Here is a 14,031-nt window from a genome sequence, read left to right on the forward strand (position 1 = left end):
TGAGTTGCACAAATTTTATTTATTTGTTTTTCTTTGAGACGGAGTCTTGCTCTGTCACCCAGGCTGGACTGTGGTGGCGCCATCTCTGCTCACTGTAAGCTCCGCCTCCCGGATTCACGCCATTGTCCTGCCTCAGCCTCCTGAGTAGCTGGGACTACAAGTGCCCGCCACCATGCCTGGCTAATTTTTTGTATTTTTAGTAGAGATGGTTTTCACCGTGTTAGTCAGGATGGTCTCGATCTCCTGACCTCATGATCCACCTGCCTCGGCCTCCCAAAGTGCTGAGATTACAAGCATGAGCCACTGTGCCCGGCCGAGTTGTACAAACCTTTAACTCAATGCCTGGAAGAGAGTTGTGTGCTTAAAAGACACTCATTTTCTTTTTTCCTGAAGCGATGGAAGAAATTTTCTAGGATCCTTTTATCTGTAATTTTCAGCTTTCAACGGGAAAGAGAAATCAAGACAAAGTAATAACTTATACAATTCTCTGTCATTCCAGGAATGTGGCAGTAGGCCCTGAAACGTTCTCCTTTTCAACTCTACTACTGATTTCAGATTTTGGGCATCCTCACAATGAAGTACTCTTCCATAGTAGCCTGTGAACCTATGGCTGGGAGAAGCCTGTAAACTAGTAATCCATTTTACAACAGGTAAGCCAGGCCCTAGGACCAAGGACTCAGGCCTTCAAACACCAACTGAGATACCCTCTGTGGTGGGAAGAGCGTAGCCACAACATTGTGGAAAGTAGTCATCTCATTAATTTCACCCCGTTCCTGGGAACACATGGTGAATCACTGAGGGAGGGTCAGGACATTGAGGTCTGGTATCTGGGAAGCATGCTATTGCTCACAGCACCCTCTTGTTTGGGTGTGTCGTTAGCTTCCAATTAGGGATTTCTGATGAGTCCTGATATAACGCTGTTTGCTTTGTGGATATTTAAAACGTAGCTTACCTGTAGCCCTCAAATATATGGAAATCCATTTTATCCCCTTGGGCTCCCTCATGTAAGCTAGTTTAAAAATGAGTCAGATCTTACAGCTGTTTTAGGACAGAAATACCACTGACCACTTGAAGCGATGTTGAAGTTGCTTATTTTTCCAGAGTCGAGGCAGTTTATTCATCCGTGTTCAGGTGGACCCAAACGAGCCATCATTCTGGTGTTTAAAATTCATTATATTGCAGTGAGATGAGATAAAATAGAATGATATCCTTGTAGCTTCCCCAAGCATAAAAAGAATAATTAAATATTATAGCACACTCTTCACACATCTCTTCATTACCAAACATTGGTTAAGTGCCTGCTTCCCCCAACTCTGCCTCCCCCTTATCCCTGATGGAGACAATGACCTTGAAGAGCCTTTAGTTTGTCCATAATTAAAATGCATTCTATCTGTAAGTATATGTGTGAAAATAAGTATCTTGTGAACATACTGAACAAATTGGGAGAAAGATACTGTACCCTTTCAAATTAACATTATGATAATTTTAAAAATTAACTAAGCCTTTTCCACTGGCATATTAATGAGAACTGGGAGTCATTATTATCCGTTGTTATTAAATTAAACATTTTAGGAATAAAGTTCATCCAATTTATTTAGGAAGGGTCTTGGCTACAAATACAGCTGCACTTAATTAGCTTCCAATTTGCTTTGTTGTTCTATGTTGCTGGAACATAAAGGGTGGGTCCCAGTGCCCTCTAGCCTTCCCACGGGCATCTTGTTTGAGTCAGTTGATTAATTTTGAGAGCCAGCTCAGACTCTGGATACAAGTCTCTGTGTCCTTTGTTCCTGTCAGGTGTTGTCATTGTCATCTTGAAACATATTCAAGGAGGCACCTTCCCAATGAGGGAATCAGTCACTCCGTTAGGTGTGGTAGAGTGACTGATTAAGTTATGTTTAAAAGATATTAAGTCCAGTAACAAACGAAACAGGGCATGGGCTTGTAATTGGTCCTGGTAGGGAGGGAGAGAGTGTGTGATGGTAGGATGGTGGCATCTTTGGTGTTACTGTCAGGTCAACACTCATCGTAAGCAAGATGAATGAAGGACAACGTGTGGGCTGGGATGACCAATAGCTTTGAAGCTGCCAACCAGCCCTCTTAATCAGACTAAGTACAGTACAGAAGACTTGTGATTTAGTTACCAAACTACTAAACTTTCTTTATGAGGGTGAAGGCTTCTTAAGAGACAATTAATGTGTAGATTCACAAGATGTTCTAAGGCAAGCTGGTCTGAGCCAAAGAAGCCAGGGGGACTGGGGAGAGAGCCCCACCCACCAGCAAGGATATATAAAATCTCAGGAGTCTGAAGTGACATTCACAACTCAGGAGGTAACTTCAGCAAGCTACCTGCAGCCCTCTGTCTGACATCATGTCCTTCAACTGCTCCACAAGAAATTGCTCTTCCAGGCCCATTGGAGGACGCTGCACTGGTCCAGTGACCCAAGTTACCACGACTTCCACCACTGATGCTGACTGCCTGGGCGGCATCTATTTGCCCAGTTCCTTCCAAACTGGCTCTTGGCTCCTGGACCACTGTCAGGAGACCTGCTGCGGGCCCACTGCTTGCCAGCCAACCTGTTACCAGCGAACTTCATGTGTCTCCAACCCTTGCCAGGTGACCTGCTCTCGACAAACTACCTGTGTTTCCAACCCCTGCTCAACTACCTGCAGCCGACCGTTCACCTTTGTCTCTAGTGGATGTCAACCCCTGGGAGGTATCTCCAGTGTCTGCCAACCAGTGGGAGGAGTTTCTACTGTCTGCCAGCCAGCCTGTGGGGTCTCCAGGACGTACCAGCAGTCCTGTGTGTCCAGCTGCCGAAGAACCTGCTAAGTGTGTAGGAGCCAGTGAGCGAATCAAGACTCCACGACCTGCCAGCTGTTTCCAGGATCTTCCAGCATGCTGCTTGTCCCTGAATAGCTCTTCATAGCTGACCCTTCTTCTGACTGCCTGATTGCTGGCTACTAGCCATGCACACGCTGTCTTTGGGACTCTAAAACTTTTCTGGCCATCCCTAAGCTTGTTTTAAGGGTTGCTCACTGGTGCTGTGTATGCCTCTGGATGTATCCAGAAGCTTTACCACCACGCCCCAGTCTCTGATGCTTTTGACATGTTTTCACCTTGCTGCTGTATCTCCTGGCCTCTGCTTTTGTGTCTCTCAAAAATGGAGCTTGTCTTACCATGTATTTCTCAATAAACCTGCATTAGTTGGCATTGCAAATGTATGTCTCAGCAGAGTTCTTTTTTAAAAATTTCAACTTTTAATTTAGATTCTGGGGGGTACATGTGCAGGTTTGCTACAGCGGTAGACAATGTGATGCTGAGGTTTGGGGTACAATTGAACCCGTCTCTCAAGTATTGAACACAGTACCCAATAGGTAGTTTTCCAACCCTCTTCCCTCTTCCTCTCTCCCCGCTCTTGCAGTTGCAGCGTCTATTGTTTTTATCTTTATGTCCACGTGTACCTAGTGTTTAGTTCCTACTTATTGGTGAGAATAGGTGGTATTTGATTTTCTCAACAGAGCTCCTTGTTTGCAAGAGTCTTTGCTGATCAGGGTCAGAATTTTTTTTTTTTTTTTTTTTTTTCCTGAGCCTAGAATATGGGCTTAATCATTATGCCCTGTGACCAAACAAAGGACTATCTTATATTTTACTTGTTCAGAGAGAGTCTTCAGCTGTGTGGTGAAGTAAGGGTTATGATATTTTTCTTTTCTTCTTTTTTCTTTTCTTCTGTTCTCTTTTCTTTTCTTTTCTTTTTTTGAGACGGAGTCTTGCTCTGTTGCCCAGGCTGGAGTGCAGTGGCACGATCTTGGCTCACTGTAAACTCTGCCTCCTGGGTCCAAGCAATTCTCCTGCCTCAGCCTCCAGAGTAGGTGGGATTACAGATGTTCACCACTCTGCCTGGCTAATTTTTGTAGTTTTAGTAGAGACAGGGTTTCACCACATTGGCCAGGCTGGTTTGGAACTCCTGACCTCAGGTGATCTGCCGCCTCGGCCTCCCAAAGTGCCAGGGCTATGAGATTTCTAGGAGTAAATTGTCTTCTATGCCTCCTTCAATTTCTAGGGACACATGGAATAACTTTCATGTAGGAAAAAGAAAAGTTACTCAGAAAACCAGGTATTTCAGAAAGGTGTGCCGGGAAGGGAGCAGCGGGATCACTGAGAGGTGCTGAGTCTTATTTAGTTAAAGGATCACAATAGTAACCTTTGGAAAAGATCCCTCCATGATCAACCGGGATGGAAGGAGAAGGAGAAAGGAAGGGAAGTCACTTTTCAGGCCCCGAAATTCATCACATCAAAAGAGTGGCTCTAGCTTTATACCCCCTTGCTCGTGGTGGTAGACTGGTAGAATCGCCCAATCGGGTATACCAGTTGATTGGTCGAGTCAGAGCCCTGAGAAAATTAAAGCTCTGAGTTTTAGTAAATCTGGGCAGGAGAGACTTAAAAAGAAGCTTAAAAACCTGTTGGCTTATATTACTACTTAGCCATACTTCTTGCTTGCTCTTCCCTGGAACTCGTGTACTAAATAAAACAAACCATCTGGATAGGTGGAGGTTGACACGCTAAGTCCTTTTGCCATTTTTTTTTTTTTTTTTTAAAGAAAGTGAAGACTGGCTACCAACTGGTTTGCTTTTGCCCTTCTCATTTATTCTGTCCAGAAAAACATCTTGATTTTCTTTTCAGAGTTGCTTAAGGAGATACAAAAGCACATGATTTTTACACAAAATGGAGACATATGAGGTACACATGCTGTCAACAATGGGTGTCTTTTTAGAAACAGGAATGCTGGTGCCTCGTGGAGAATTTGATCTCACTCTGTGTTGTCAGTGCAAAATGGATTTCTTATTTCTCTGATGGTTTTTCAGAGGCAAAAGGTATAGATGATTTCCGTATAGATGCAATATTTTTAATTTTTCCAATTGATGACTATACTCTTAGTATTCCCCTAATAGGATCATGTTAGTATGTACAGCTCATGGTAATATTTCAACAAAAAGCAAGACATGGTTTTTAGTCTATATTAGTTTCATGCCCTCTCTTTTTAAAAGAAGAACTCTGGCTTTTGGAAATGCTCTGATTTATTTTAAAATAGAAATCACTAGGGGAACTCTACCTTGCCCTTTCAAAGCTGTTATTACATGATTCTCATTTGTTATTTATTTTAGTTACTTCACATATAATTTGGAAAATTCCCACTTTTTAAGAAGGTGACAGATTAATTTTTTTTTAACTTTCAGCTTTCTAGATTTCAATAAAAAATATAAAGACAGAGGTACCTTCTTTATCTTTTTATTTAGATGGTTACTTGGCTCTAATAGATAACTTTTCTATATTAATAATATATAAGAACATAGCCTTTACGGTCAGATATGAACAAGCTTTTGCGTGGACTATTTATTGTGACAATGTGAACATTTAAGGCTGTGGTAGCTGTCTTGCAAAGCTATTTTCTTGCCTTCATTTCTGTTTGGGGAATCATCTTCTCTGCTATTAGAGCTATTCTATTTGTACTTGAACTTTGGAAGTTCTCTCCATTCTTCGCCTTAATACATAATAAATTGTAAAGTTTCAAAGTTTGCTTTTGAGAACAGTCTTTTAAAAGACAGGGCAGTGATGATTTCTTTCTCTTCATTTACGGCCTAGAAATGCAATTTGTATCCAATATCTCACAGCTGCAGGGAAGGAGCATAACTTTTCCTGGTTCTGCCACTTGGGTGCAGGGTTTGTTGATATTTCTAAGCCTTAGTTAGCTCATCTGTGTGTGAACCGTAGATAATGGTAGCATCTCACACCTTTGTTTTCAGGAGTAAATTGAGGTAATATACATGTAACCCAACTGTCAGCTGAGCCATCCTGTCATTTAACATTGAAACAAAAATAGCTCTCTTATCTCCTTGTGCTGTTTGGTGGAAGTCTTGGCTGCTCCCAATATTTCCGAGGAATCTGAGGGTAGAGAGGTTGGGGAAAGATGTCTAACTTGTTTCTTATCTTCTTGGGCTCTGAGCTTCTACTTTAGAAGAATTGGTTCATTTCATGAATTTTCTTTCTATTTTATGGCCGGCTTCTGTTCAGACTGCCGTGATTCAGATATTTACACTTCCTTTCCATGATTTTCACTACGATCCACTTACACAAGGCATTTGTGTTTCTAACACTTTTATAGAAAGTTTGAGGCCGGGCGTGGTGGCTCACGCCTGTAATCCCAGCACTTTGGGAGGCCCAGGCGGGCGGATCACGAGGTTAGAAAATCGAGACCTGGCTAACACGGTGAAACCCCGTCTCTACTAAAAATACAAAAAAATTAGCCAGGTGCGGTGGCAGGCGCCTGTAGTCCCAGCTAATCGGGAGACTGAGGCACGAAAATGGCGTGAACCCGGGAGGTGGAGCTTGCAGTGAGCCCAGATCGTGCCACTGCACTCCAGCCTGGGCGACAGAGAGAGACTCCGTCTCAAAAAAAAAAAAGAAAGAAAGTTTGAGGACACAGAGAACATTTATACTCTAGTGATGATAACAACTTAAATCTAATTTAAATTTTTTTATCATGGTAAAATATGTATGTAGCATAAAAGTTGTCATTTTAAGTATTTTCAAGTGTATAATTCAGTGGCATTAAGTAAATTCACAATATCAGGTCACTATTTCCAGAAGTTTTTCTCCATCCCAGACTGAAGTCTCTCGGCCATTGTCTTCGGGACGTTATCTCAATGTCCCAGCTCAAAATCCAATTTCTCCCTCTTTTTCTCCCTTCTTTTCCTCCCTCCCTTCTTCCCTTCCTGCCACCTTCTCTCACCCTCTCCTTTCTCTATTTTCTCTCTTCGACTCCTTTCCTCCCTCTCTCCCTTCTAACTTTCTTTCAACAAACATTAGAATACCTCTCATGTTCCTGTTATCCCAGCACTTTTGGAGTCCAAGGCAGGTGGATCATGAAATCAGGAGATTGAGGTCATCTTGGACAACATGGTGAAATCCCGTCTCTACTACAAATACAAAAAAATTAGCCAGGCATGGTGGTGCATGCCTGTAGTCCCAGCTATTCGGGAGGGTGAGGCAGGAGAATCACTTGAACCTGGAGGTGGAGGTTGTAGTGAGCCAAGATTGTGCCACTGCACTCCAGCCTGGTGACAGAGCGAGACTCTGTTTCAAAAAAAAAAAAAAAAAAAAAAAAAAAAAAGAATACCTCTAATGTTTCAGTTTCTATGCGAGGTGCTGGTTATGCAGTGGAAAACAAAACCATTACTATTCCTGCTCTCCTGAAACTCACAGTTGGGTTGTGAAGGACAAACTCACTGATTCTTCACTATTTTCTCCTATATGTTTTGCTCCCCTTAGGGCTTCACATTTTACTTCCAAATGCCTTACTTTTCTCCAGTGTATATAAAGGCTTACCAAGATGCTACATCTTGCAAGTTCTCAGTGAAGGATGGACGGATATTCTATCCTTTTACTTATATGTTGCTTGCTTATAAAGACACTATGATGAAAGCTGAAAGTATAACCTACCTTTGGAATATCTGACTTTAAATCTGAGCGGTCTAAAGCTTATAAGACTCAAAAGAAGGTATTGAGATTTGGTCAAATAGCAGGAATGAATACTTTACACATTGGGACACAGCCCAGAACAGTCCCTTTAAAGCTATCCATGTAGATAGATAAAGGTGGGCTCTGATCTTCGACTTCATCCTTGGTAAATACCTAGGCTTGGTCTTTTTAGATTTTTTGAAAACTCCTACCTGTGCTTAGGAGTTTGTAAATGGCTTCCTATTTGAAAGGCTTTGTGTTTGCTTTTATAAGTCTGAAAGCTTTACTTATTAGGATCTCTCACTTCAATCTCTTTTGTAAACTGTGCTTTCCTGTGTTTAACTGCCTGATGGGCATGTTCAGAGAGATGCCTGGAGTAATACTCAAAGAAATTGTCTTTTTTTTTTTTTTTTTTTTTTTTTTTTTTTTTGAGATTGAGTCTTACTTTGTTGCCTAGGTTGGAGTGCAGAGGCGTAATCTCGGCTCACTGCAACCTCCGCTTCCCAGGTTCAAGCAATTCTGCCCCCTCAGCCTCCCAAGTAGCTGGGATTACAGGCACTCCCCACCACGGCCAGCTAATTTTTTTTATGTGTATATTTTTAGTAGAGACGGGGTTTCATCACGTTGGCCAGGCTGGTCTCAAATTGACCTCAGGTGATCTGCCTGCCTTAGCCTCCCAAAGTGCTGGGATTACAGGCATGAGCCACTGTGCCTGGCTAATATTCAAAGAAATTTTCCAAACTCAAATTGTTATAATATCTATTATATTAATTAGACATGATTTGTATGAAACAATTATGATTGGGAACCAGTATCTATTAGCACAAGTGAAAAGCTATTATAAGCAAATATGATTGCTTTGTGTAAGTTGTTCTGTGCCCTATTATAAAAATAGATGATATAATAAGAATATGTAATAATTACATTAATGATAGTTGCTGGTTCCTGTGAGAAAGACAGATGATTACTCTTTTTTATTTTTATTTTTGGGACAGAGTCTTATTCTGTAACCCAGGCTGGAGTGCAGTGGTGCGATTATGGCTCACTGTAGCCTCAACCTCCCAGGCTAAAGCGACCCTCCCAGACAGGTGATTACTCTTGATCCAGAACTCGATGTGGTCTAGGGTAGAATTTGTTTAGTGATGTATGGATTTCTTAGCTGTATACTTACCACCAAAACAAGTTATTAAAATTTCTTCATGAAAAAGACTATAGTTTTGGGTCTGAAACTCTAGCCCCTAAACCACCTTTCTCTTTCTTGAAAACATTTTTTAAATGACTATGGAAATATTCTTAGGAACACATCAATTGCAATGGCAGAGAAAACTTTCACAAAAATGAAATATTCTTTTGCTAAAAACTCTCATCATACTACTTTTTGCGTCTTGGTTAATGGTGCTGCCATCTTCCATGTCATGTAGAATTGAAATCTTGTTATTAGTTTTTCTCCTCTTTTCCTGTAACTTGACATATTTAATTAAATACCAAGAGCTATTGTTTCTTCTTAGTAACCGTAACAATTCTTTTGGTGATTTTCTTAGCGTTTCCTCTGCCTCTACCTATGGTGGGCAGCCATTACCTTATACTGGGGTCCATCATAAGCCCCTAACTGATCCTAGTGTTTCTCTTGTCTGCCTCGTCCTCTCTGCATAACCCTAGCAGAACTATCTGGATTAGTTTGCTGGGACTGCCATAACAGAGTACTACAAACTGGGTGGCTTAAACAACTAATTCAATAGTCTGTTCATCTTTCTTTTTCCATGATAAAGAATAAACTATGGAAATAAAATTCACTGGAAAGTGAAGTGAATTTACCCCCGAAATTTACTCCATGAACAAAAGTTATAGTTATAAATCCTGGGATTAAGGGTTGCATTCCTTTTCAAATTGATTTGATTAAGCAGAGGAAATAATTTAATCTTTTCATTAGCTCTTGCCAAGATAATAATTCATTGACTCTTCCCTTATCTCTGTACATGATTCTGGAATGAGCTTGAAAAATGTTTCTCTTTCAAGAAAAACCTGCAAATGATCTGCAAAGCATATGTAGTATTCTTGTAGAAATCAGAAACTTTAGAAGAGGGAAAACATTCTTTTAGAAAAGTCACAGGACTTGGAATGGGTGGGCTGGTATTGAATTCAGTTCTAGCATATTGACAGTAAGTTAAGTTGTTTGATCTCTCAGTCACTGTCTCCGCCTGTGTAAATGAGGATAGTAATGCTAACTTCAAGTATTAGCTAAGGTTGAGGCTCATTGTTATAAAAGATAGACTGTGTAAATGTCCAAGATGAAAGGAACATGCACTTTGGATTCTAAGCATTGCTACCACGAGAGAGAGAGAGAGAGAGAGGGAGTTTATGCACTGCGCCATTACTTCTATTCCTACGAACTTAATTCATGAGAAATAGTCATAAGTGTGCATAATTAATTACATTGAGATAGTTTATTGTATGCTTCTTATTATATCAAAAATTAGAAAGCACATAAATATCTTGCCAGTAGTAGAGTGGTTAAATAAATCATGGGAATGTCTATACAAATGTAGCCATTGCAACAATACTAAGGATCTGGAAATATTCTTGTTTTTAAAGGAGACATGCAATTAAATAAGACAATATACTTGTAATTTTGTAAATGTAAGACAATTTTGTAAATGTACATATATAATAAGATGAATACACAAAGTTGTTAACAACAACAACAGAAGGATAAACTGTGTAGTCCTCGTGGCTTCACCCAACGGGAGTTTATTTCCTGCTCATTTCAAGCCTCGAATGGCTATTCCGGTTAGTGGGTAGCTCTTCTTCAATATGACTTGAGGACATAGGCACTTTCTGTCTCATGCCTCTTGTAGCTTCAACTCATGGCTTCCAGTGTGGCTGCAGAAGGTCAAAGAGCAGGGGGACCACACATAGGAAATTTCTGTGAGCTGCCTTGGAAGTGACCCCTACGGCTTCTGCTCACATTTCATTGGTAAGTTTCCGTTCATGTGGCTACTCTTGAAAGGAGTCTGGTTCATATGGTCTTGATGTGGGCAAAGGAAGAAGAGAAAATGGGTTTGGTGAAGAGCTAGTTTGTGTCCGCCATCCCTGATAATGTGACTGTGAGAATGAAAGAGTGTGAAATTAAAGTGTGACTCACAGTAGGCACTCTAAAAGTGTTGGCTGAATCTGAACTAGAATTCTATTTTCATCTGCCCACCAAAGGAGCCCTGTTTTAGGAAACAAGAATTCACAGGAAGGGATTCATCTGGGCACTAATCTAATAAATTCAGGGATTGTGTATAGCAGTTAAGGATCCATCTGTCTAGGAGGCATTATTTTTTAAATCCCAGGGAACATACTTCCAGTCTAAAATTGAGACTTTAGCAATTAGTGCTTATTTAAAAGGAGCTAATTCTGGTAATGTCTGTAATAATAATTTAGATATTTCTCACTTGAAATAAAATAGGAATTGACCAGAAAATAACTCCATAAGTGAAACTAAGGCACATAATTTTTCTATTTCTTTTTATTGTGCATAAACCGCATAATATCATCTTACATTATCTAGGTCTGTCCCTTATTTTCATAGCGTAACAATAGTTTTTGTAAGATATTATTGCCGGAAGACACCTTAGAACTAATTTAATACAACCCCCTCATTTAATGAACAAGGAAATAGGGAGGGAGTGATTTTGTTGTCCAATAAAAAACGACAGGCTGGGCGTGGTGGCTCATTTCTATAATCCCAGCACTTTGGGAGGCCGAGGGGGGCAGATCATGAGGTCAGGAGTTTGAGATCAGCCTGGCCAATATGGTGATACACTGTCTCTCCTAAAAATACAAAAATTAGCTGGGCGTGGTGGTGGGCGCCTGTACTTCCAGCTACTCCGGAGGCTAAGGCAGGAAAATCACTTGAACACAGGAGGCGGAGGTTGCAGTGAGTTGAGATCATGCCACTGCACTCCAGCTGGGCAACGAGCAAGATGCCATCTCAAAAAAAAAAAAAAAAAAAAAAAAATGAAGACAGTAATAGAACCATAAGTAACTTCTGATTGAGGGATTTTTACTATAAATGTGAAGGCAACACTGTTCAGATTTTGTGGCTGAATAGTGTTGCCTTCATATTTAGAGTAAAATATTCACATTTTCTAATGAGTTACTAGGTAAGCAGATTTTCCAGGGGTGCTCTATTTCCTGTTAGATTCTATACTCTTTGACAAGGGCCTCCTCTATACCTGTTTCATTTAGCAAAACAATTATTTTTTATTTTTCTGAAATTCAAACGTTACTCAGAGTCTTATATCTGTTGCTAAGATATAAACGACAGATAGAAGATATCCTGCTCATAAACGCAAATCAAAACCATAATGAGATACCATCTTATGCCAGTTAGAATGGCGATCATTAAAAAGTCAGAAAACAACAGATGCTGGAGAGGATGTGGAGAAATAGGAACGCTTTTACACTGTTGGTGGGACTGTAACCTAGTTCAACCATTGTGGAAGACAGTGTGGCGATTCCTCAAGGATCTAGAAATAGAAATACCATTTGACCCAGTGATCCCATTACTAGGTATATACACAAAGGATTATAAGTCATGCTACTATAAAGACACGTGCACACTTATGTTTATTGCGGCACTATTCACAATAGCAAAGACTTGGAACCAACACAAATGTCCATCAGTGATAGACTGGATAAAGAAAATGTGGCACATATACACCATGGAATACTATGCAGCCATAAAGAAAGGATGAGTTCATGTCCTTTGCAGGGATGTGGATGAAGCTGGAAACCATCATTCTGAGCAAACTATCACAGGGACAGAAAACCAAACACTGCATGTTCTCACTCATAGGTGGGAATTGAACAATGAGAACACATGGACACAGGGTGGGGAACATCACACATGGGGACCTGTCAGGGGGTGAGGGGCTGGGGGAGGGATGGCATTAGGAGAAATACCTAATGTAAATGACGAGTTGATGGGTGCAGCAAATCAACATGGCACATGTATACCTAGGTAACAAACCTGCACGTTGTGCACATGTACCCTAGAACTTAAAGTATAATAAAAACAATTAACTACCATAAAAAAGAAGATATCCTGCTCATAACACATATCACATATCCTGCACATAAATCTATGCAGGAAACTTATTCTATGTTGTACTTAAGGGAACTGTTTTTACTCTGGAAGGCTCGGCTGGCTCTCTAACCACAAAGGCCTGGCCCACTCCTCCTGATGTCTGTCCTGTTCTGTTTGATGTGACCTCCACAATCCTTGGGGGCTTACGATGGCAGAGGAAGGCTGAGCTGGCATAGCAATGAGTACCTGCAAATTGGTAGGCGGGGCTAGTTGACGAGTCCGCCATCTCCTGTCTCAGGATCCTATTGCTTGTTTTCTTTATCACCTCAGGACATCGTCACAAGATCTCACCATCCCTGTGCCATGTCAAATTCTCACTGTTACTGGCTTTGGTCTTGTTATTATTTTTTTTTTTATTATTTTTTTTTTAGTATAGTCATATCCCATTTAGGACAAGTATTTGGGATATACTCATACTAAAACATTTTTGTTATTTGAACCTCACATGTAACTGGGATCCTGTATTTTATTTGTAAATTTCTGCAGACATCTTTTTTGATGTAATATTAACAGTGGCACAGAAAAAAGTGTTCAGTAGGGCAGATGTTTGAGAAATTCAGATCAGTTAATTTAACATGATTTGTTTCCTTTGTCATCTCAGATATTTAATATTGTTACCACATACTATGAATCTCTGGCTGGACATACTATTCAATGTGTGTGTGTGTGTGTATACGTATGTGTATATATATACAATATATGTATATATGTATACTATATATACGTGTATATACATACTTATATACATATATGTATATGTGTATATACACACATATAATATATATACACATACACACACACATATACACACACACACACACACACACATTAGAACTACAGAACCCATGTATCTGGAGTTTCTAGTGAGACTATTGTTCTGTGAAAGGCATTTTGGAAAAGACTGGGGAAGAGGAGTGCCAGGTGCCTCAGAGAAACTGGCCTGTGAGATGGATTCCACTCTTTTTCTAATGTGAGATATGGGTGAGAAGACCAAGACACATGAATTTTAAGAAGGAAGGTGGAAATATCCATGTGACTTGTGCAATAGCCAGTGTAGCATAATCCTGAAGGATCATAACATTATTTTATCGTCTACATTCTGTGATATGAAGGGTCAGACAGGCTGGTTGATCAAATTCTGCTCTGATTCAAAGTTAAGGCTGCCAAGCTCTCCAGTGTTCCATATGTGCTGCTAAATTAACATGTCGAGGCCATGTTTTATTGTGAGTGGTTCTCAATGAAATTCTTTGAGGTTGCCCGTATCTCTGATGCAACTGTAATTGAAAATGCAAAATACATTTATGAGCAAGTACAGCTGACTGAGTTGTGTAATGTGCTGATGGGAGACGCTGTCCTTTCAAAGCGAGATGCGACATTCTAA

At 40.3% G+C, this 14,031-nt stretch overlaps 1 protein-coding gene across 1 annotated transcript; it reads left to right on the forward strand.

Moving 5' to 3' along the window:
- Positions 1-2,242: 2,242 nt before the first annotated feature.
- Positions 2,243-2,830, forward strand: KRTAP11-1 (keratin associated protein 11-1). The gene has a single exon (XM_001083627.4). It carries the CDS (start codon positions 2,369-2,371, stop codon positions 2,828-2,830), a length of 462 nt encoding a protein of 153 aa, XP_001083627.2. The 5' UTR covers positions 2,243-2,368.
- Positions 2,831-14,031: the final 11,201 nt, after the last annotated feature.

This window comes from Macaca mulatta, chromosome 3 (genome assembly GCF_049350105.2).
Source record: "Macaca mulatta isolate MMU2019108-1 chromosome 3, T2T-MMU8v2.0, whole genome shotgun sequence".
In the NCBI taxonomy this organism is placed as follows: Eukaryota; Metazoa; Chordata; class Mammalia; order Primates; family Cercopithecidae; genus Macaca; species Macaca mulatta.

Coding starts and splice junctions, on each gene's coding strand:
- KRTAP11-1 (XM_001083627.4), top strand. CDS start 2,369: ATGTCCTTCAACTGCTCCACAAGAAATTGCTCTTCCAGGCCCATTGGA.